The sequence below is a fragment of the Ambystoma mexicanum genome, chromosome 1p, assembly GCF_040938575.1.
Source record: "Ambystoma mexicanum isolate Mex_15411 chromosome 1p, UKY_AmexF1_1, whole genome shotgun sequence".
Lineage (NCBI taxonomy): Eukaryota > Metazoa > Chordata > Amphibia > Caudata > Ambystomatidae > Ambystoma > Ambystoma mexicanum.
This window is the reverse complement of record NC_090921.1, coordinates 1,460,680,502-1,460,705,546: the sequence shown is the minus strand read 5'-3', so window position 1 is coordinate 1,460,705,546 and position 25,045 is coordinate 1,460,680,502. Positions and strand designations below refer to the sequence as shown.

Below are 25,045 nucleotides of genomic sequence, written 5' to 3'. Positions count from 1 at the left end.
TTGCTGTGGGGATTTCCCTGCCTAATAAGATGAATCCAATGGAGTTATCACAGATTCTCTGGCGGTGACCTCTTCCCACGGCTTAACTGGATGAGATGCAATATCCCCCCGTGAGGAAGAGCCTCTAATGCCCAAAACCTTTGTCTATTGTCAACTCTTTGGGCCCCCTTGTAGCGGAAGTAAAGAAACCTCTTTCCCGTATTCAATTTATGACCTAGACACACCAAGCTCCAACAAAACGCTTTTTGCTTCTGATATACCTTTATGTGAAAGTGTTCTCTCATGTAAAACCTCTGAGAAAAACTACCAAAATGCTATATGTTCGATGACATCCATGGACTCCAACTCCCATAATCACTGCAGTACTGAGACTAGGAAGATGAGTGGGTCCAAGGTAACAGTAGCTCAAAGCTTAATGTGCAGACTAGTTATTTTAACGAATCACTTATGCGCAGGATATTAAAAGATGGCACTGACTAAGTGTGTCAGTGCAGGAGAAGACGTCGGCTCCTATGCAGAGGCTTATGAGCTCGAGAGACACATACCGGTGTGGCCAAGAAGAGGAGTCCAAGGCAGATGGAGAAATGCAGTGCACAAGCAGGAAGAACCATGGAGACCCTGGGAGCTGCAAGAGAGTTTTTGGCTGCTTGGCAGCTCCAAGAGACAGCGTTCTCCAGAGTGGGACCTGAAAGGAAGCAGGCGTGTGACTGCAGAGCCGTAAAGGAAGCAGGAAGGACGTCTGCACGTTCCTGAGTGAGTAGCGAGCGGCAGAGCCACCCTGCTGAAGTGCGAGCAGGACTTGAGACACTGGAGAGAACGGTGAGTCAACCCGGAAAGATGGGACCCCGGGGCATTCCGGCAACCGCGCCACCAACAATTTGAATGAAATGAGATTGCTAATACAGAAAAATCAAAAAGCTTGTTTGAATGCAGAAAAGGCAAAGTACAGATTCAAACGCTAATGAGATATGGATGCATGAGATGCAACTTTGGGGCAAAAGTTGAACAAACATTACAGTAGAACGATATACAGTGCTAAATGCAGTATGTGCAGTTTGGTGATACAGAGGAACTGTGAAATGTATAAGAAGTCGTGGCAAGAAAAAGGTACCAGACAATTGCAATATATAAGAAATCCTGGCAAAGGAAAGCTAGCAGGCAATTGAAACACAGAAGTAGTCCTGGCAAGAGGAGGAGTCCAGGCAAGTAATCCCACAAGAGACATCCTGGCAGTAGAGTACACCGACTAGTTGGAATTGGACAAAGAGCCCTGGCAGGGGAGTATTTCAGGAGAGTTGCAAAGCTACAAGAAATACTAAAAGAGGAACCGTGTTTGCTAGACAAAAAATACACTTGTGTTGAAGAAAGACTGTTGCAGAACTTGTTGCTTAACAGGAACATTGTGAATCCAGGAGAGACAAAAATTCACTGTTAGTAAAAGAGACATTGCCATCCATTTCAAATCCAGGGGAAGGGAATCGCCCTCTGGGTCCAAGATCTTTCACCTTGGAGAACATTTTTGTTGAGTTATCGTAATCTTCAGTTGCAAACACTTATTTTGCCAATATCAGGTTGAAGATGTTTCCTTACACGCTCTATTATCTTGTTTGTGTTTTGACATCCTGACACAGACAGATCCTTAGTTTTTGTTTTTAGGTACGGAAACTTCTCTTTAGCATAGGGTCAGCTAGGCATTTTCCCCAACCCATTAGCCCTCATTACAACTGTGGGGGTCTGGAAACAACGTGCCGGTAATTCTGATTACCAGCACCCCTTCCGGACTGCCGCACTACGAGAGGCAATGCTGGTAACTACAGCGCAAGTAACAGTGTACATTGTGCTACCCTTGCAGGTAGCCCAGCCGGAAACTCTGGCACCACAGAAAGAAGGCAGCATTACAACTTTGTATTTCCCCCAAACACTGGCACACAAAAATGCTGGTGCCACTGGGAAAACCGTGCCAGAAATACAGCAGTGTTAGGCGGTAACCAGGCCTAGGTGTGCAGGAACAGGCCAGAGGTGCACTCAATTGACCCAGCTGCACACAATGAGCCCAGGGATGGCTTAAGCTTAAAAGGACCACACACACCCTCCAACACAACCATGCTGCCACTTGTAGAAGCAGTCATGGGCATGGAGGTGCTGCATGCAAGAGTACAACTCAATGAGCAAGAGGTGCAACCATGGCAACAGGCCGACATGCAGTGAAGGAGGAGGATGCAGAGGAACAATGGGCAGCAAGTTGTGCCCTGGAGGCTTGCACCTATACCCTGCACAAGGGCCACACCCTTGTCCGTGACTGACCGGCAGCTCCACACACTATACTGCCTGAAGAGGGAGACCATCCTTGCAATAGTGTACCTCATCCAGGACGACATCCAGAGCATCATTGGCACCCGGACTGCCATACCTACCCCGTTGTAGGTAGTGTCTGTGCTGCATTTTCTTGCCACTGGCACATTCCAACACAGTCAGGGAGCTGCATGGCATCTCCCAGCCAGCATTCTCAAAAGTGCTTGTGCATGTCCTGGATGCCCTCCTGCATCATGTGTCCTAGCACATCGCCCTACCAATGCCACAGGCCCAGGTGAATGCCACCAAGGGCTGCTTCCATGCTCTTGCGGGCATGCCTAATGTATTGGGAGCACTGAACAGCACACACACAGAGCTAGTGGTGAGGTGTATCAGAACAGAAAGCAGTACCACTCCATGAATGTGCAGGTCGTCTGTGATGCGGACCGGACGATCACACACTGTTGCGCATGCTTCCCGGGATCAACATATGACTCGATGGTCCTGCGCAATAGCACGCTGCCTGGGTACATGGTGCATTACAGGGGACATCGGACCTGGCTATTGGGTTAGTCAAAGATCAACACACACACCACATTGCATGTGTACTGGGGCGTGGGGGGGGGTGTGTTCACTGTCACCAGGGCATGGCCCAAAGGCACCATACAAATGCAGGGACGCAATCAGCATGCAAGTGTGGGTGCCCACGACCGGTATGTACCACATGAGTACACGGAAGGACACACCAGCACAATCTGGGCCCCAACCACCACCACCAACCCATCCCTGGGAGTCAGATCCCACACATGTCCTGACCAGCACTACCTGTCACAGGGTGTAGCAGGTGTTTGATGGACAAGCACACAGACAGAGATGCATGTGTCACACATTCACATCCCAACATGCATGCTGCACTGGCCAGTCACCTTAATGACATGGCCCACCCTCCTGTGTCCCTTTCCATGCAGGTGATTCCGGCTACCTCTTACTACTATGGCTGATGACCCCTGTGAGACATCCACAGAGCCACCAGGAAACAGTGTACAATCGTGCTCACATCAGAACAAGGGCGACAATTGGGCAGACCCTGTTGAAGACACGGTTTTGTTGCCTTCACCGCTCCGGTGGGGCTCTGATGTACAGGCCAGTGAAAGTGTGGAAAATAGTCCGGGCCTGTGCCATGTTACACAACATGTACACCCGGCAAAACATTCACCTGCCCCCGGGCATGGACATGGCTCCGGCAGACGATGACAGCGAAGAGGATGCAGCTGCAGAAGTGCGACTATGCCATCAATGGGATGATTGGGATGGGCGTGCAGCCCGCCACGAACTCATACAGAACTACTTCTGAGGGCACATTATCTGCACCTGACCCATGGCACACACTGCATGTGAGTCAGCACACAAATAAAGCACTCCTATACACGCATTGAATGTCCGGACAGGAATTCATATGCAAAACCATGTGTATTTTTGCATGAACAAACAACGTGTGGCCCACCACCCCCTTCCCAACCATCCCCAATAACTACTCCCTCCCCAACTACCCCCTCCCCAACTGACCTCTCCCCGACTAAGCCTCTTAACACCTGACCTACCCTTTTGAGGTGAGCCCGACAGGCACAGCACCTCGTGCTGCTCTGTTGTGAGCTGGCAGGCGTTGTGACGGTTGAGTGTGGGCCTGCCATGTCCCTGCGCTTAAGTGCCGCCTTTAGGGAAAGGGCAAGGGCCTCTGCCAGTGCCGAGATGGCCTTGTTCCCCTCCTGGACCCTCTATGCGAGCAGGACCATTGTGCATGTTGATCATCCCAGGGCACGTGCACAGCGCCAGCCAGTGGCCTGCACGCTGTCCTGGTTCAAGCTGGTCTCCTCCAGCATCAACCTTGTTTCCACCAGGTGCTGGCGCACAAGTCCCACCATCTGTTCGTGCCATTCCTCGATGCGCCATAGGCGTGCAACCATGTCTCTGATGCTGAGGATGGGTGGTGGGGGTGGGCTGTGGATGTCGGAGGGGCTAAATGAGGGACGGTGTTAGGGGGTATGTTCAGATGTGCCCTCAGTTGTGTCCCCAGCATACTGCCCTGCATAGTCATCTGTAGATGCGCCAATGTACATGGGAGGCTGGTGGTGGGGGGGATAATGATCATCTTGTTGACACCTCTGTTGGGGCAACAGGGACTGCAGGAGTTGCTGCAGGGGCAGGTGGCATGCTCACTCAGCCTGTGCCTTCTGTGGCCCTTGCTGGTGTTGCATTGGCACCGGTTTTGTGTGCCGCGTCTCTCCTCCTCTGTGTGTTTGTCGGTGGGGTGTTTGGTCCACCTTCATCGATGTCAGATGATGTGCCTGTGAGATGGACATGCCGCTAGTCACCTCTGTGCCATCCTATAGCGTTGCTACATGCAGTTCAGACAGCGTGTGACATGATGCCTGTGCATCGTGTCTACAGTTCATGCATTGACAATGTGTATGGCGCATATAAACAAGTGTTTCGAGGCATCGTCAGCAAGAAGGTGGTGGACATGGGTGGTCAAATTAGGAGATACGGCCGTACTGGGTCTTATGTCATTGCTACTGTGTAAGTGCAGGAAACCATGTCGTGCAGGGGAGGTAGGAGTGTTGATGGGAGCCACAGAGACAGGTGCAAGGGATGTTGGGGGAGGGGGGATTATAGTGCGAAGGATGGGGTGGTACACATTTCCGGCTAGTCCAGGGAAGGTTGGCTGCCGGCAAGTGCTGGTGAGGGATGCTGGGGGTGACTGGTCGGGATAGGCTGGCTCCAGTGTGACTCATGTGGGACCAGGCCAGAGTTTGAATCATGCAGCACTATTCTGGATTCGTATGAGGGGCGAAGGGAGCCAAGCATAGCGTGAGGGAGGACTGTTGCTGTTGTTCAGCACAATCGGAACCTGAGTATTGGAGACATTGGGTGTATGGGGGTAGGTGAGGTAAGGGATAGTGCCTCTGATGTGGTGGTGCTTTAAGTCAGACCTCTTGCCATGGTCTGTGATTTGCAGGTATGCAGTAATAAAATTGTGGCAAAAATGCTGTGGTTTGACCTTGTAAAGGTATACCCCATTATTCCATCTAAGGGTAGCAGGGGTTGTGGGGGTGTCCCTGCATCCTTTGCATGGATTTTGGCGGCAAAACCACAGCCTTTTTGCTGCAATTTTCTGTGTAAACGGCCATTTTTTCCGCGATTTTAACACATGGAACCGATTTGCAGATGCGAGGTGTGGGATGATTCAAAGATGACCTCTCAGTCAAAGGTGTGTGGCCTCTCAGGGGGATGTGGGGAGGTGGCCAATGGAGGGTGGGTAACAGGCTGCAGGCGTTGCAATGAAGGACTTCTCTGACTTGCTGGGATTGAGGCAGGGATCGTCAGCAGAGCATGTTGCATGATTAGCAGTCAGGCACTCATGTGTGAGAGAGGATGAAGAGGTGGTGTACAGGATGGGAGTTTGAAGGTGGGCGGTGTGTCATCCACATTACACTGGGAGTGGGGTGCAGTGGTGGTGATCGAGTGGGCCAGAAGGGAAGGTAGGTGTTTGGGAGCCATGGCGATTGAATAGTGCCCTGAGGGACACCACAGGTGGGGAGTGAGGTGGGGCCATGTGAAGGGCACTATTGTACTTAGGTGTATTGGTCAACCATGCCAGGGCCAGGTACATCAGGACAGATTGTATGTGTGCATGATGTGTCACAAGGGCACATTGCACATGGTGCATGCATGCCACCTTGAGAGGTCGGGGTGCCTTATGCACGTTTTGATTCTCATGTCGTCAATGTTTGCACATGTACAGTACTAATGTGGGCATGTGCATGTTTTGGAAGTTTGGGGGGCAATGTTTGTGCACCCTTGGCCAACAGTTATGGTTTGTTGGACACTGTATGGGTTAGATGTGGTCTTGTGTCATGCAGTGGGACATGTCTCCATGTATTGTGATCTGCATTTGCATGCACACTGTGTTTGTCTTGGTGTGGCACTTTGCACTCTTCGCCCTCTCCAGCTGTCCCTGCTCCAGCCTCCGCTGCTACGACTACCTTGATCCCTTCAAGGTGCAGCACACTGCTGTTTTTCTCCTCCCCTGGCATTAGTTTAATTGGTGAGGCTGTGCCACTGCCAGTGGCCAGGCATTCCTTTTGGTGGGCTGACAGCAGGTTGCAGAGGCTGAGGCGGAGATCATCCCACCATGTGTGGCAGTCGCGTACTGTGCGGGGTACGGCTCCCACAGCTGACACCTTCTGCACCAGCTCCTCCCAGATGGCATTCTTCCTGATGTGTGTGTTGCAGCGGTGGTCCGTTACAAACGGCTCTCCAGCATGTTATAGAATGCAGTTGGTCGGGATGGTTAGCTCCTGCTCAGTGAAGTGTGGCTTCTGCTGTCATCTTTCAGGGATGCGAGATGCCATGCCTGCTAGTGCAATGCCGATGTCTGCGCATCCGAATGGAAACGGGAGGATAGCTCAGCGGCAGCGTGCGCGTCTTGGAAGCAAGACGACACGAAGCAACAACAGGTTCGATCCCCGGGTCCGCGCTTAGAAACCTCTTGGTGTTTAAGCGCGTTATAAATATGTAACTAAGGCAAAAAAACAAAAACACAATTACGCAACTAAGAAAAACAAACAATTCAATTCCTGTAACAGCGCCTCGATGCCTGCGGGCTGTGTGAGCGCTTTATAAAAAAAATGTTAAATAAAAAAAAAAACAGGAACTGGGTGATTTTAAGTGGATTGTGTTTTGCAAAATGGTTGCCGTCGAATGTCCTGTTCCGCTGGTGATGTTTCCAGTGCCAGGGTTTCCATTGCTGGTGTTTCAGTTGCCATTGTTTCTGGCAGTGACCTCCATAAATGGTGCCACTGGCATTGTTGCTGGCGGTGCCACCGATTTCATCCAACGATTACGGTGTATCCGTCATGCCGGTTTCACCGGGACTGGCATGCCAGAATGTGCAATCCTTTGATGATGTGCTGTGCCAGTGATTCCATGGTTACAGTTGCCGGAAACGGTGCCACCGGCTCTACGGAATCACCGGCAAAATACAATCACACTTGTAATGATGGCCATTGTCATTTAAATAAAAGCATTAGCCTTTAACCAAAAACATGACAACTTTGTGTCCGGCTTTCAGTTCTGACCCCATACACAACTAAAGTAACTAACGGTGCTTGTCAGGAAGTCCGAAGTAAAATGTCTTCAGTACAAACCTAACTCTATCTGACCGTATCACTAATATGAAAAACTCAGAGGGACAAAATGTCTGTCTTCTTCTGGTTGCTTCCCTTGATGCCTTCCTTCCTGTGGCTTTCTCTTAGGGTTTTTATCTTGTTTCTGGTGAATTGTCCATATACAAAATGTCTCTGGTTTAAAATATATATCATAGGATAATCTTCATCATGTAGCTCCTCCCAAACATTCATGGGTTTTGTACTCTCCTTAATGTTATGCTTATAACAATTCTCCTGGAAATGCTGTGTCGCACTGTTTCCCTTGTTCCCTATTTCTCACTTTCTTGAGGTTCAACCCTTTTGAGGTTATGTGACATTTCCCAACTCTCCTGACTTCTCTCTACTAGATTCTGTCTGATTGTATGTGGAGTGTTGGCCCCACTCTTCAACACAAACTTCTCGTGGCTTTTCACCTCTTTCGCAGGGTACTCTTTTCCACTTTTGTTCACTTTTCCATGCAGACTTACCCATCACATTATTGATCTGTTTCTCTCTGTTTATCATATGTCCAGGTATGCTGCTATCTTGAAAGGCATCCCCATATAGGCAGATGGCTGTTGGTCTATGGAGTTCCTTGTGGGAATGTTTGTCTTGTGGCTTTGACGAGTTTCTCTCCTCATAACATTTTGCCCCGGTGGCCTCCCGCTTCTCCCGTTCACCCCAGTACCTTTGGTTGTCCATGGGAATGTCTCAGTGCTCAGCACTCGCTCGGATCATGGACTTTACTTTCTGGCTGCCCCATCTCCAGATTTGCATGAGTTCCGCACTCTGCTTCTCTGCGGATACTGCTGACTACGAACGCTGGCGGATGGGAACTGACAGCGCTCCTGGCTGTAGTGATCTATGCGCCGTTCAACAGGCGCCTGGCCCACTACGGTATGGCCATGGTCACCACCACGTTTTACAGGTCTTCTCTCCCCATCTCTACAACGGACTCCCCATTGTCTGCCTCGCCGGTCCTCGGGTATCTGGAGCTGGCGTACTTCACATTTCTCAATTGTTGCAGGCTCTGTGGCTTCTTCCTGGTCTGCCACCCCAAGGCATGATTACATCAGGGGGTTTCCCCTGCGTACCATACTCTCTCTTCCTCTGTGAACCGCTCCTCTCACTTATGTACAACGTTCTTCTCAAAGAGATATCCTCTTTTCCTTTGGCTGGCTTGTTTGGTTCAGCATTGCCTGTAGCCAAATATGAGTTCACAGTATTATTCATGAAGGGCAGTCCCATATAGGCAGATAGTTGTTGGTCTATGGAGTTCCTTGTGGGAATGAGAGTCCTTGTCTCCTAAGGGGGAGTCACTCCCAGTGAGGTCCCTCTTGCCCAGACCCCCAGATAGGGTCTTGCAGAGTGAGCTAACCTCCATAGCATAAATTGGTGTGGCTTCCCTTTGGGGAGTAGGGACGAGTACCCTTGATTCGCCACTTATGTCTTCTCCTCTATCATTTCTTGCCTCCCACTTCCTTCTCTTGCTCTTCCTCCTTCACTTTCCCCGGTCCACTGCTCGCTACTCCAAACACGCTCACAACTACTGTCCCACTCCCTGTTTTTATACTGGTCTTTCTACACCCCCGAGCCAGGTCTGAGTCAATGCTCTGTGGGGCTGGTGGACAAGTGTTTTATTATTTCAGTTATTCTAGACTGATTTATCGGTCTCTGATGTGCGCCGGCCACTGACCCTATATGTGGCCGGTTCGTGTCACTGATTTTTTTTTAATATAAACTAGCACATGTGCATTGCTGCTTACACGCCAGGATTGAAACACATGTGTTACGCATGTTTTGTAGCTACTATGGACTACTGGTGTCTGTCTACTGGGTCCACCGGTAGCAGGCCTGCAGACGCTATGGTAGCACTTTTTCTGGCCTTGATAAATATTTAGGGTCCAAAGTATCATGTTGCATCTCGGGTTCATTTGAAATAAAGCAACTTTAAAGATGTGTTTTTCGGGGGGTAGGTCATTCGCAGATGGTGGACCACTATGAAATGGCCTTTCACCATAAATTGAGAAGTCAGTGTATTGCTTAGGTCAGAAAGACAGCAACACCAGGCTATTTACCTAAGCCTTTGCTTGAGATGTGATATCTGATGTGCTGTTAAGGGATTTCTGCCTAACTTGATCAGTGCTGCGCTTCTTCTTTGAGACTTTGCGACTAGTGCTGCACCAATTTCCTTAAATTAAAGCATAAATACGCCACCCTTGGATTTTGTTCCTAGATCCATTTATTTTGTGGACTACTTTATCAGGAGAATCCCGATTTACTTTGAGTGTATTGATTATTATTCCTTTATGTATCACAAGTCAAACTATTTTGAAGAAAAGAAACATTTTAAAACATTCCATTTCTTGCCTATAGAATCAACGCTGGAGTTGGGCACGCGACCACCTGCAGGCCTGGCAAAAAGGATGCACTGGATACCCACTTGTGGATGCTGCTATGAGAGAGTTATGGCTGACTGGCTGGATGAATAATTACATGAGGCATGTGGTTGCATCATTTCTGGTGGCTTATCTCCATATTCACTGGGTGGAAGGTTATCGTTGGTTCCAGGTAAAGATATTTTAGTTTAGTTTTCTTCAACGGACCCATTTATGTTTATTGTTAAACAGTAATCATCACACAAATGTTTACAACCCTCCTACTCCAGAAAGATAGCTTCATTCAACTCTAGGGAATGGCAAACCTGTTGTTTTTCCATTTTGCACATGAAGTTACATCTTTGTACTTTCTTTTATACTGCCATCTTTATCTGATTAATGATGTTGTATGGCTGTTATAGGTGGACTGTTTTGCAAATTAGATTCTCTTGCTTTATGGATCTGACGGGGTCCTCTGGCTTTTCCTGTTTTGAAGATGACAAAGAAGATGAAGCTAATGAGTTGTGCAATTATGTTTTTGCTCATTTCTGCTTTCTCGCTTGTTTTTTTTATGTCAATGAGGAAAAGACCTCCTGGTCATGATTTTATCCCAGTCAGTATATTTAGTGTCTTGATTGGTTCCTGGTAAAGGCAAGACAGGACTCCTTTGCTTCTCCATGCTTTCCGATTGGTTGTGGTAGGCCTTTGTAGCCAAGGTGTTTTTTCCTCATGCCAGCTGACTAGTCACTGCTACCAGGCTGGGGGTGAGGGGAATGTACTCTAGCCAGCCCCCTCTCTGCCCTAGACAAGCTGAAATATGGGGGCCATTCAAGACTTGTAGCAACCTCCAGAAAGAGATACATAAATAGAAGTGGGCTATTAAGCTGCTGACTGGGACACTCACTCCGTAGTAGTCCTGGTCCCAAGGGAAAGGAAAAGTTCTTAGTAGTTATAGCAATATAAAACACACTACCCCTGGACAGGTGATTTTATTTTGCATGTTCCTTGTATGCCACCAGCACATTTGATGCTAGCTATTTGTATGCATAGAACAGTGGTAGAAGAGTTATGGTGGCCCTCTGATATTTCCTTACCCAAACAGTGCTATTGCACTTCAGGTTTTGCAGTCCACCAATCAAGTCTAGACCTCTTCCAAAGTACTTGGAGACAGCGGCCAGGGGCAGGCAGGATTGGAGTTACAACCTCCATCTCCTCTTTGGGAAAGAAAGCTCATTCCGTAACAACTCTAGTTTTATAACTTATTTAGTCATCCAGTACAGTAATCCTGCTTCAGTCCTAATCTCATAAACAAGCTCAGAGCAAACCCTTGGAATTGAACTGTAGCTGAAACTCTGCGAAAAGACAGCTGCAGTCTGCCATATACTAGCAACATATTGGCATAGGAACTAATTGGGGGCCCTAATTATAACCAAAAGTAATCTACCATGGCCCTCCCAAAGGCCCACAATAAACCTTCACCATACTATGGGAAAGGTTCTGGGCTTGGCCCTCTTAAGGGGAAAAGGAACCCTGTCCTATATCAGGTAGGCGGCCTAACAGGGTGTATGCCAGAGCCTATCTTACCCCATAAGCAGGGTGAGGGAGCTGGAAGGTCCCCGATCTCTGAACTCGTTCATATGCCTAGAATGTTGACCCGGGTACCACTGTCGATCAATCAGTACAGTGGCCCAAGTTCTCGTTATTGTCTTGCAGGACTGGGGAAACAACAATATAATGCGATAATAGGGGAGCCCAGTGGACCACGGAAGATGCTGATGACCGAGTGACAGATTCTGACAATGTGGTGCTGGTTAAACACAGAAAATGCCCAGAATAACTCACTGGGGTCTCAGAGCAAGCAGAATGCCGAAACACCAAGTGATAGAAACAATGTAGGCTGTGCATGTTTACTTTGCTTTAATAAATTTATATTGCAAAGCCATTGACCTTTGGGCACAACAAAAACAAAGACCACAAACAACAATACAATCACAGAGGTAGAGCCAACAGCAAGGTCCTAAAAGTAATGATCTCATAAATGTAGGCGAACAAATTAGACTTTAGCTTATTTTTGAATATATCCGTTGATTCGATGCATCGTAGTTCTAGTGGGATGTCATTCCAAGCCTTTGGTGCGATTGCAAAGAAGGAACCTTTAGCGACCTTCGCAGTTCTGCATCTTGCGATGGTAAGGAATTTCTGATGGCTAGATCTTAATGATCTGACATGGGTTTTATTAATCAGATGTTCTTGTAGGTAAGAAGGCATTTTTCCCTGTAGGCACTTCTGAGTGATGGTCAGGGTACGAAAGAGAATTCTTGATTGGACTGGTAACCAATGCAATGCGCATCTTGCAACTGTGACATGGTCTCTACGCCCAAGCTTCTTCACCACCCTTACTGCTCCATTTTGTGATACTTGTAATTTGTTACACACAGCTTTGTCAATGCCTATTAAAAGGCTAGAGCAGTAATAATTTTTTGCCCCTAGAATTGCTCTAGCAATTGTTTTTGCGTTCTTCTGCAAGATGAACGGCCTAAGGTTGGCAAGCAACTTTATGTAGTAAGTGCAAGAGGATACCAGACTGCTTACATGTGGCTTCATAGAGGGGTGCTGGTCAAACACTACCCCCAAAGTTTTAACTTTTTTCAATGGGGTAATGTTTGTTACTCTTAATGAGAAACTCTCATAGGTGGGACCCAATTTCTGTAATATGTGAGGAGAGCCAATCACCAACAGTTCTGTTTTTTCTCTATTAAGCGCTAGCCTATTAGAAATCATCCATGACTCAACCAAAGAGTAAATCTTATTAATCACTACAGTATCTGAGTCATAGTTGCCAGACAGAGGAATGACGCATTGCGTATCGTTGGCGTAGTTCGTAAATGTCACACCCTCATGAGCCAGTTTGGCAAAAGGGGCAGTAAATATGTTATATAAACAGGGGCGATGCACATGTACCCTCTGGTACACCCAAGTCAACATTAATAGGGGCTGACTCCGCTTCCCTGAAGAAAACCCTACTTTCTCGGTTACTGAGAAATGAGGAGATCCAGTTGACCGCTAGGGGGAGAAATGAGCCACCTCCAACCTGGTGGACGTGATGGAATGGTCCTGCAGGTCAAAAGCGGCCAAAAGATCTGATAGCATGAACAAGGAGGCTTCGTTTTTGTCCATAATGTGCTAGAAGTTTAGATTTGAGCTCTAGGAGGGCCGTATCTGTTCCGAAACCCACACGAAAACCTGAATGGTGGTCATTTAAGACCAGATGAGCTTTTAAATGCTTAGCTATTTGTTCATAAGCCACACGGTCTTGGATTTTAAGAAGAAAGTTGGTATTGGTAATTGGCCTGTAATTTTTGGCCAAATCCGCAGCTAGACCTGGCATTTTCAGGATAGGCATAACCCAGGCATCCTTCAGTTCCTGTGGACACTCGCTGTTTTCAAGGATGCCTTAATAAATTTGCAGATTGCAATTAGCAGTGTTGGGGGGCATGTTTTAGTCATCATGGCCGTGTGGATGTCGTTTTTGCATTTGGCGGTTTTAAGTTGATTAATTATGGTAGCCAATTCAGTTACGGTGATGGGAGAAGAATAGTTAGAGATTGGGCCCTAGAGTCAGTCCGGACGAGGATCCATTGGATGAAGGAGGAGAGAACATAAAAGAACGGGTATAAAAGGCCCAGGGATGCAAGAAAGAGCAAAATGTTTTCGGCTGAGATCAGAAGGTGTGGATGTGGCCCTAACGGAATCAGGAGTTCTGACAAATCACCACATAAACGCACAGTTCACCGCTGAACAAACCATGTCTATCAGTCATGAAAATCTCATTGCTGAATGCAAGTCTTTTCCTTACACCAGGAAATATGGCAACTTGGTACATCCCACATCTACAAACATATTATTGACCAAAATAAAGTAAACATTGTACCCAAACTTTTTCTAGGACACCCTGATGGGCCTACCCTTCTTTTATGCAGCCACCTCATCATCTGTTGCTCGGTGGTTCTCTGTGACACGGCAGACCTGCCCACTGCTACATGTTCGCCATCAGGCATTTGGCTCTCTGTGCATGGCTGGTAGAAGCAAAGGTCCATGTGACACCCACTGCAACTCCTCACTTGGGTCCCACGGGTGAGCTGCTCTCCCTGGCAGTGGACATCCTTCATCACCTCCTTGGCCCCCACTCTGTGATAGGTATGATGAATCCAGGGAATTTGTCTCCTCTCCCTTTTGGGGCTAGGGAGGTGAGTCTGCTAAGCTTAACACCCCCTAGGGGATAGAGCAGGCAGGATCTCATTGGCAGTGACCCTCCTTAGAGGACATGTAATCCCCAGAATGGGGTTGTTATCCTCCCTTATCCCCAGTTTTGTTGGTTATATGGGAGCTGAATGGTGCACTAACTCACAACTTCATACAACAGTGTTTGACTTGTTTTCAGACTCTTTTCAGGCACCTTCCGTATCTGAGTTGAGAACGCATAGAACAAACACGCTCCTTTTTGGGGTGGAACATAAAGATACGATTTGCAGTGAGGAGAGCAGGTCATTTGCAGAGCGACATAGACAATAACACCTCCTATTGGGAGTTGTTTCCAGAGGAGGCAGACTGATGCTTAGCATGGCGTTCACGCAGAGAGGCCCACAGATTTCAGAGATGCCTATGAATAAAGGAGCCAGGAATGTCGGGCAGGTCTTGAACCGAGAGACTGACTTTAGGGCAAGGTGCAAGAGCCACTGAGGCGCAAGGGGCTCCAGAGAGAGAGGCCTGATGCTAACCACAGCAATGGGTAAAGGAGCTGGGAGCCTGAAGACAGCAACCCCGAAGTTCCCTGTCTGCGCAAGGAGGATTGCCACGGAGAACGAGGTACGCAGTGGCTCCGAGAGACGCGGATGGGGAAGGCAAACTATACCCCCAAAGGTTGGGTTCCAGAAAACCTACCCCAGGGCAGGGTGCGAACAAGCATGCCTCAGAGGCAAGAGAAGTCAAAGCCCAAGGCGGGCCACAAGAAACCGTACCCCAAGGCGAGTTGCCACAAGAACTTATACCCCAAGGCGGTAGCCAGACAACATACCCCAGGGCAGGGCGAGAGAAGGAAAAGCCAAGGTGGGCTACAATAAACCAAACCCCAAGGCAAGGTGCCGGAAAGCATATCACGGGGAGGGGTTAAAGAGGCAATACCCCAAGGCTGGGAAAGAGAAGATCAAATAAGACTGGGTGAGAGCAACCCAATCCCAAGATGGGACATAGGAAACAAGACTCCACGGTGGCCTGAGAAACCTGAAAAACCTGGAACGGGTAACAATCACTGGAGAGAGTTCAGCAAGACTATGAATTCAATCATGCTAGGATAACGCTAATGTTGGAGAACTGTCAGAAGTTCAGGATGTGGCCAAGCACCAAGTCAAATTTTTTACGTGCAAGGTTATGGCAAGAAAATGAGCGACCTGGGAAGATCCTATCCTGGATGATCAAGAGTGAAAAACCTGCCACTTTGATTTGGGAAATAACCCAAAACAGCATGAGGTACACAGATCAGGCAAACACAAGTCTTTGTAGTACTGTACAGAACTGTACAGTCCCCATCTGATCTGTCTGTATTTCCTCAAAAGATAAAGCAACACTTTGATAGAGCTGAACTGGTGTGGGTGGTGGACTCACACCATGAACGGCTTAACGTGGGGATCACACCAATGAAGGTGGCACGTGCCATAAAGGATTTAGCCACAGGGAAAGCTCCAGGACCAGATGGTATAATCATTGAATTTGACAAATAATGCATGTCTATAGTAGCAGCAGCCCTGCTGGCTGGGGTGCATCAAGGAGCCCTTTTGACTGGCCGGTTGCCGCAAACTATGAGAGGCTACCATCACACTACTCCCTAAACAAGGGAAAGGCAGCACACTGTGTGCATTGTATAGACCCATCTAATTGTTAAACTTCGCCAACCCGATACTAGGAAAACTATTGGCTCTGAGGCTAACCCTGCTGAGGCAGGTAAACCTGTTTTTACGACCCAATCAGGATTTATCCCAGGCAGGTCGATGCAACAATCTTTGTTGCCTGTTTGGCATCCTTTCTCAAATGGACCGTGATATTCAAGCCACAGTGATGCTTATGGATACAGAAAAACCATTTGACTCATTAAATTGGGAATTCTTATTTACTGTTTTGACATGCATGGGCATAGAAGAGACTTCTTTGGAATCTCTGACCAGACTGTTGTACTACCAGCCATAGCCAAGATTATAATTGGGTTCTTTCATCTGCGTTGAGTTAAATTGGGGCACGAGACAGGGCTGCTGTATGTTACGCATATTTTTCACATTGGCGATTGAACCATTAGCATGAATCCTAAGGTCAAAACACATTCACAGAGGCTTGCCAATCGACAGTCAAAGGGTACTTCTGCCCTCGTACGCAGATGACCTGATCATTCATGCACAGAACCCCTGACAGTACTCAAGGTCTGAAAATCGACACAGTTAGGGAATTTGGCATGTGTTCAGGGTTGAAAATTAACTGGACAGTCTGAGTTGTTACCATTGTGTTGATTGACACTCAGACCCTCTGAGATTTCACGGATATAGAAGGGGAGAAATATCTGGGAGACGGATGGGGCGAAATATCTGGAAGTAATAATAGCTGGCGATATGCATTACTAGTTTACAGCCAACTACACACACTAGCTAAAAACCTTGGCGTAGAAGGTCAATAAATGGATTCTGTTTCCACTTTCAAAAGGAAAAAGAAACAGAGAAAGATGAGGAGGAGCAGGGAAGCGCACCGCCCCCTCCCTATACGATATACCCATTGTTAAAACCAGCTGCAGGGTATACAAATCCTAAACGAGTATCTCAAGACAAGGAAGGGACACATAAAAAGAAAGAAGAGAGCAACACAAGCAAGGAGGAGGAAATATCTAAGTGCCATAAAAATGAAAACACAGAAACAGCTTAACAGTGTGTTCAAGGAAGCAGAAAAAACAATGGAAATTGAAATACAGGAAAAAGGACAGGAATATGAGAAGGGAGCCAATAAACAGGGGTGGACAACGGGACAAATACAATTTCAAATAGACAAATGGGGACAAGATGGAGACAATAGTCAGAAGAAGAGCACTCCATGTCAGACTGGGAAGACAGTGCTGACGGCGATCAGGGCGATTACGAAACAGACACCATTTGACAGACAGGAGATGGCAAAGGAGAAGAGAAGAGGAGGAAAGAGGCTTCGGAGTAGGTAAACCAGAATAGCGGTAGCAAAAAGACCACAGCATGGCAATCCACGCAGAGCGTGCACGCAAATGCCGCTTTTACAGAAAGCGCAGGCGAGGGTCACTACATACCATGGCTGACAATGGATAGGGACAATTTAGTTTACAGTTTACCTTCATTCATGGCAGGGCGAGCAAGTGGATCTATGTTTTTGAGAAAGACAGCAGGAATCCCATTGGCCATAGGAGTTATAAAAGGTTTATTGGCAGTATTGTTCGGGGAGAGAAGTGACAAAATATGGCAACAAGCTGGATACCCGGGAGTAAAATTAAGCTCTAATATACACGATGGAGCACCCTTAACACAACTATCGAGCACATGTTTGGAAGGCTCTAAGGGAGCTGCATCTAGATACATCAGATATGGGTTCTTTATTGGCTTGTAAAATGAAGCCTGATGAGGACCCCACGGAATGCATACGATCCATACAAGAAATGTGGACGCAGGAAAATAAACAGTCATGAGACGAAAAAATACCTTTGTTCTACCCCATTGTTCTACCCCATCTTAGTGAGGGTGGAAAACAGGACTCCATGATGTAGGAATATTTAAGGGGCAGAGGCAGTACACATCAAGTTAAAAGAAGGAGCACTTTTGCCACGAGTAAAGCAGTACCCACTTTCACGAGACGCTGATGAGGACAGATAAGAAACACTGCATGCCCTATGGCAGCAAGGGATAATACAGGTGAGCTAATCATTGAGTATCCATTGGTCCCCAACCCCATGCCAATTTTTTGTGACATTCCTGCGAAGGCACACTATTTCACTGTAGTTGACTTAAAAAAGCCCTTTTCTGCATTGCACTACATCCAGGTATCTCACCGCCTTTACATATGGCAGGAAGCAGTTCGAATATACTGGAATGCCTCAGGGGTACTGGAAAGGGCCTTGCAGCTTCAACAGAGTAATGCTAATGGACTTGAGCAATCTGCAGTTTGCCAGCACAGTGATACAGTACATTGATGACTTGTTGGCGTGCAGCATGACAGAAGAGGAATGTAGAAGGGACTCAGTGACACTATTGACTTTGCTGGCAGAAGGATACAAGGTGGACAGGGAGAAATTGCAATACTGTCAAGAAGAGGTGGTGTACTTGGATCAGAATGTGTCATCAGACGGGAGAAAAGTAACACCAGAAATGGTAGAGGCCATACACAAGACTCCACAACCAAAAATAGTGAAAGAGATGCAGCAATCTTTGGGCATGTGCAGCTATTGCAGAGCATAGGTTTTGATTATTCCATATACACCAGGCCATAGTTACAAGCACTAAAGGAAGCACAGAAAAATAAAACACACATAAAATGGACAGCTGAAATGGGAGAGTTTTGATGAGCTAAAACATGAGTTAGCACATGCACCATTGTTAGCAACTCCCAATTACAAATCAGATGGAAAAGTGATGACAGCAATACTGACAAAGAAGTGCCAGGGAAACAAGCCACTTGCATAATACAGTGGGTCACTGGAATCTGTAATGCAGGGATTTCTCCAGCATGGGATCTGGCATGGACTCAAATGCTCCTGAATATTCCCCGTCGTCAGGCTGGGAATCATCGGTAAAAGAAAAAAATGTTTCACTTTCACTTAAAAACTGTATTTCTCCTCTAAACCAATCACTGTACTCTGGGTCATACCGCCCCAGCCAATGACAGTCCTCTCCCTAAGCCCCTACTCTGGCAGCCATCTTCAGATTTTTACCGCACGCTTCAGTGTTGCGAGTCCGCACGTTTTGCTCCGTGCGCTTCTTCTGCAATTATTTTGTTTTTCGACAGAAATAAACTCAATTTTTGTCAAAGAGCCTGTGTGCTCTTCTCTCCATCTGCCGACAGCGGGGATCCATTTGTTAGTGAATTTCAGCGCCCCTCAAGGGCAGGGATCGTCAACGTTTCTTCGCACCTCCGGCCATGACGGAGGAGAAAGAAACGAGGAAGATCCCTCTTCAAGCTCTGCCCCAGATGCGGTCTATGGAATGTGTTTGTGGAGGACAAACACTTTCAATGCCTCTACTGCCTTCATCCAGACCACAAAGAAGGGGAGAGAGAGAGATCTGCCGGGGCTTCTCCAAGAGAACGATGAAGGATCGACACAGTAGACTAGTGGCGTGCCCCAAGTAGGGTCATGCCTTACCTAGGACTAGCCGGTCCGAGGAGCGGGCTTCTAAGTCCTTTGAGGGTGCCCCATCTGTGGGGGCTTAAGACAAGGCCAAACACTGCAAGTCCGGTTCCATCTGGGTCGCCACGCCAGCGGGTCCCGCGATGGGCAGGGCGCGATCAAAGTCACCATCTACCTGCATCGCCAGCCAGAGATCAAGCTCCTCCTCAAACAGGAAATCGTCCAACCCAGCTAAGCTGCACGAGAAACCCAAGAAGCCCAGGACGGAGGAAAGGGCAGCTGACTTGCCCAAGAAGGCCCAAACGGCGCAGGAGAGATCTTCATCGACGATTGAGCTGGTGGCGGCTGCTGTCTCGAAGGCCCAGGCGGCTGACCCCGTGAAGGTAGCCCCTACTGCGCCCAGGGTGTCCCTGCCTCCGAGGCGGAAGGCCTCCGCTGGGGCAGCGGCAAAGCCTGCTGGCACGCTGGAGAAGATGATGCCGTTCGACCCCTCAGGGTGCAAAAAAAGGGGGGCAATGAAGTCCCGGGCGAACCACAGGCCGTACCACAGGCAATGGAAGGTTCATCCTCGGGTGACGTGGAACTGCAGTCCCTGCACATTGTCCACAAGGACGTGGAGGAGGACAACAGCGGCAACACTGATGGCGACGACAGTGCGGGGCCCAGCTCAGCCGAGAGATGTATCCCGGGACATCCTTTCGACCCTACACACGTGGTGTCAGAAATCCAGAAATTTATGCTGCAGACCCCAGTCCCGGTGGCCCGGATCAGCCTCCAGCTAAAAAGAGAAAGCATCATCCGATGCCCCCATATCAGCCCATGTGCCAGGTGCCCACCCCCCGCGGTGGACACAGGGACACATATGGGCACGCGACGATGGACGACGAAGATATCGTCGCGGCGGGCAGATCTCTGCAACTGAGAGCGTCCCCGCCAGATGAGGAGGGGTTGCTTCATTACATGGTTGCCAAAGCCTCTGAACTTTTCCAGCTTATGCCCGAGGAAACCAAGAAGGAGGACTTCCTGTACCAGATGCACAAGGCCAAGAGGAAGACCACCATGACCATCATGGTAGTGCCCCTCCTGGACGACATGTGGGAGGAAAGCCTGACCCTCTTGAAGAATCCTTGCACAGTCCCGGCCAAACGGGATAGGCTGGAGAAAAAGTACCGGGTTCTGGAGTCCGCTCCCAGGTGTCTGCGGTCGCAACCATTGCCAGACTCTGTGGTTTCGGCGACCGTGAGGAAGAGATCGTCAAACCCTTCCTTGTCATCCTCAGACCCGCCAGACAGCGAGGGGAGGCAATTGGACACCCTCGGGAGGAAGGTTATTTACACAGCAGCGTCAACCATCAAGGCTGCCAACGCACTGGCGATCCTGGCCAGGTACGACAGGGAGCTGTGGTACACGCTGAGCCCAATTCTAGAGTTCCTACTAGATGACAAGAGGACGGAGGCGATCGCCATCTTCCAGGAGGGAGAGGTGGCTTTGGACCATACCATCACGGCACTGGTCATCGCAGACACAAATTTCTGGCAGATGGGGAACGATGTCTGCCTCCATCGTCGAGGCTGGCTGAAGACCACGAATTTCCACCAGGAAGTTCAGACGAGGGTGCTGGACATGCTTTTCTACTGAGAAAACCTCTTTGGGAAGGCCATCGACGAGGCGCTGCAAGCCATCAAGTTGGATACAGAGACGGCTCGTGCCCTGGACACTCTCCAACAACACTGCTCTTTCTTTCATTCCGCAGATTCTTCCATACCTGCTGTCCTTGGCGAAGGTGGGACTGGCGCACGCCTCTATCAAGGTGCATCTGATGGCTATCTCCCGCTACACTAGGTCTCCAGGAAGATCATTTCTTTGGTCCCACCGTCTAGTCGAGGAATTCTTCAAGGGACTGTTTCGATCTTTTCCCGCCGGTGAAGGCTCCTGCCCCAGCGTGGGAACTCAAAGTGGAGCTGATGAGGCTTATGGGGGCTCCCTTCGAGGCTATGCATCAGGCCCCTCTCAAGTTAAGATGGCTTTTCTTTTGGCCTTCACCTTTGCCAGGAGGCTAGAGGAGATCCAAGCCCTGTCCTGCAAACAGCCTTATCTGGCTTTCTGGGAGTCGAGGGTGGTGCTGCGGATGCACCCCTCGCTTATGCCAAAGGTTCCGTCGGAATCCCACCTCAACGAACCTTTAGTGTTACCAGGGTATTTTCCAAAACCTTCGCGACCGACTGAAAGGGCCTTGGACTCGCTGGACGTTGCTTGTGTCCTGAAGTTGTATAGTCACGCACAAAGAGTTTTCAGAAGACGCCTCAATTGTTCGTGAACTCTGGTCCTATGAACCATGGGAAGGCATTGGCCAAGGCTTCCATCTGAAGGTGGCTCTCCGGTTGCATCACACACTGTCATCGGTTGGCGAGCCAACCGCAGCCCGGCCGTCAGAGCCCACTCCACCAGAGCGATCGCTGCGACGACAGCGTTCCTGTCTAGTGTGCCCCTGCTTGACATCTGCATGTCTGCTATGTGGAGGTCCATGCACACCTTCACAAAGTTCTACTGCGTCAACAGGGATTCCTGAGAGGAGTCCAGAGTCGGCCAAGCAGTGCTGCGCAACCTGTTCGCTTGAGGAGAGCCTGTTCCAGAGATAAGGGTGTTGCTTCTGTTGAGCCTTGCCACCTCCCGTGGTTGTGTAATGCTGTACTGCTGTGTGTTCTTTATTCATGAGCATGTGAAACCATGCCAAACACCATGCTGGAGAAGGAACAAGTTACTTACCTGTAAGTATTGTTCTCCAGCATGGGTCTGGCATGGATTCACATGCAAACCCTCCCTCCTGCCCCTCTGCAGCTTTTCTCGGTCATACTGTCACTTTACGTGCTTTAAAAATCTGAAGATTGCTGCAATAGGATGGGCTTAGGGAGAGGCCTGTCATTGGCTAGGTCCAGTATGACCCAGAGTACAGTGATTGGTTTAGAGGAGAAATACAGTTTGTAAGTGAAAGTGAAACTGTTATTTTCTTTTACTGGGGATTCCTGGCCTGACGACGGGGAATATTCATGAGCATGTGAATCCATGCCAGACCATTTTGGAGAACAAGAGTTACAGGTAAGTAACTTGTTACATTTCCCATGTGAGCAGGCACATGCTGCTGCATGTGCTATTGAGAAGGCATCCACAATAACTATGGGGTGCCCAGTAGTTTTGTACGTGGAACATGCATCATTTGCCATACTGGAGAAAACAAAATCAACACTGACAACGCAGAGGTTTTCAGTGTACAAGGAAATACTGTAATTTGTAAAGGTGTAAATTAATTTTTGCTACCAAAAACAAATAAACAATAATTTTATATATACATGGAAATACTGACCAACCCTGCAATAGAAGTGGTGAGGTGCAGAACAATAAACCCAGCAGAGTTCATTGCAGGGAAAATAGAAGGGGACTATGTACATGACTGTGTAGCATGCATTGACAGAAGCAAAGGTAACCCCCTAGTTAAGGAATAAGTGATAGAGGGGGGTCAGGGGGCATGATTTTCTTTGATGGAAGTTCCAGCATTTACCAGACCATGGGGCAAGGCATTCAGGTTGCGCAGTGGTGGGGCCCAGACAAGGAGTACACAAAGGGGAGAAATTGATAGTGTACTCACGGACACGACTGCCAAACCATTACTCTGCACAAGCAGCAGAATTGCTGGCCTTGATTGAAACATGTCTGAGGGCCAAGCATAAAACATCTTCTCTGACTCAGCCATGTCACCTCTACAGTGCACTCAGGATTAGCAAGATGGGAAAGAAGAGGGTTTAAAAGAGGTGAAGGTACTCACGTTCAACAGGCAACATTATTGAGTAAACTTTTGGAAATGTTACTGCTCCCAGTAGAGTTAGCATTAATAAAATGCAAAGCCCATACAGGCGGGCAAGATTTTATATCACTAGGAAACGAAAGAGCAGACAGAGCAGCAAAAGAAGCAGCATATATGCCAGAGGAATCATGTGCTGTCCCTGGCAAAGAAGAAGACACCTCTAATAGCAGTGCTAAAAGTGAGCAGAGAAAAAGACACATTGCCAGATAACTTTAATGCAACCCCAATATTGCAGATAATAGAATTGCAGGGAGAAGCATCAGATACTGAAAAAGATCTGTGCAAAAGGAGGGGATGCTCTTGTTCTGGCGACATGATAGCACAGGAAAGGTTGTCATGCTGAAGAAATTGTTATTATTGGCACTGGAATAGCTTCACTATCCTTCCCACGTATCGAAAGAGCATATGGCTGCAGGGATAAGTGAAGACTGGTTTGTGCCAAATCTGTTTGAATGTGTCACTGAGTATATCAATAATTGTATGACCTGCCAGACGTTTCTGCCTGGTCACACATTGAGAGTTGTACAGGGAACATTGCCATGACCGGAAGTCCCCTCCCGGCACTTGCATATCAATTATGTACCTGCTTGTAGTGGTGTGTACATTCTCATGTTGGGTTGAGGCAGGTCCCTGTGCCCACAATAATGCCCACTCTGCTGCTAAATTTCTGTTGAGGGAGGTGTTCCCGAGGTGGGGGATTCCAGATATGAAATTCGTTCTGATAATGGGCAGCACTTTGCTAATGATTTAATAAGGGAAATCACAACATTCCTGGGGATAAACCTTAAACTATGCACGGTTTACTATCCTCAAGCCAACGGTTTGGTATAAAAGATCAATGGACTGCTTAAGGTGCGATTGGCTTAGCTTACGCAGATGCTTGAAAAATCATGGGTGCACTGCTTGCCACTTGCTATGCTTGCGCTAAGAAACACGCCTGAGGAGATCACCACCGGACTCCTCATGAGATTTTTGCTGGGCGGAGAATGCATGTGCCAATTCCGCTGTCACGTACAATCTCTGATGATCACTCTACCTCTGCTATGCTGCAGGGGGAATTCGATCTGTACCTCAAAGAACGTATCAAGTCCCTTAAATATATCTTCTTGCATCAAACTGACATTTCCCACAAGCAGCACCTCTTTATCGGGTGACCACGTCTTTGTGCGCAACCATGTGAGAAAGTGGAAAGAGGAACGCTTCAAAGGCACGCACATAGTAATCTATTCAACACCAACAGCTGTTAAACTCCAGGGGCGACGGGGATGGGTCCGCATAATGGACGTTCGCAGAGACAGCAGTACCGTCTCCCAAAGCACAACATAATACGGAGTATAAGTACATTTTCTTTTCTTTTCCTAACAGCCCTTAGAATGCATATAAAGCCAGCGAAAGAGGAAGCTGAAGAAGGTTATAATGCAAAATGTGTGACTTAGAAAAATACATTTTCTGGTTTCTGGAGCATAATGATGCTGATATGTTTTAGTGTAGTTTTAAGGATTTTGTTTTATTTGTTTTTTAAAGAAAAAGGGAAATACAATTTGTTTTTTTTTGTACACGGTTTATTTAAAACTTATACAATAGTATAAAAACATTAAATACAGTAATACATAAATCAAAGATAATATATAAGGTGCAATCAACAACTGGTGTTATTAGTTATAAAAATCATTTAAAATTCATTGTAATCAAGGACACAAATACACATTTTTCAAGAATATACCAGTTCTAATCAAGAGTGGAGTCACTGTTCCTTCTAGAACATAATGCCAAAATGATTCTTCATTCAGTGAAGCAAGTCAGCATACAACATTGCCAAAGGCCTCTATTCTCAGTTATTGCAACACAGGACAGCTGTTCACCAAATGTTTTATTGACTCCACTTCCCTCCCACAATATCGACATTCAGGGTTTT

General features: G+C 47.8%; 1 protein-coding gene across 2 annotated transcripts in view; it reads left to right on the top strand.

Annotated features, from left to right (window-relative positions):
* LOC138455450 (deoxyribodipyrimidine photo-lyase-like) overlaps positions 1–25,045 on the top strand; it is a 392,352-nt gene that overhangs the window by 297,018 nt on the left and 70,289 nt on the right. Inside the window, exon 6 of one of the 2 annotated variants that reach the window (XM_069607107.1) lies at positions 9,876–10,070. The exons of the other annotated variant lie outside the window; for it this stretch is intronic. Within the exon in view, the coding sequence (XP_069463208.1) occupies positions 9,876–10,070 (195 nt within the window). The remainder of the gene's footprint in view (positions 1–9,875; positions 10,071–25,045) is intronic. 2 annotated transcript variants of the gene reach the window in all.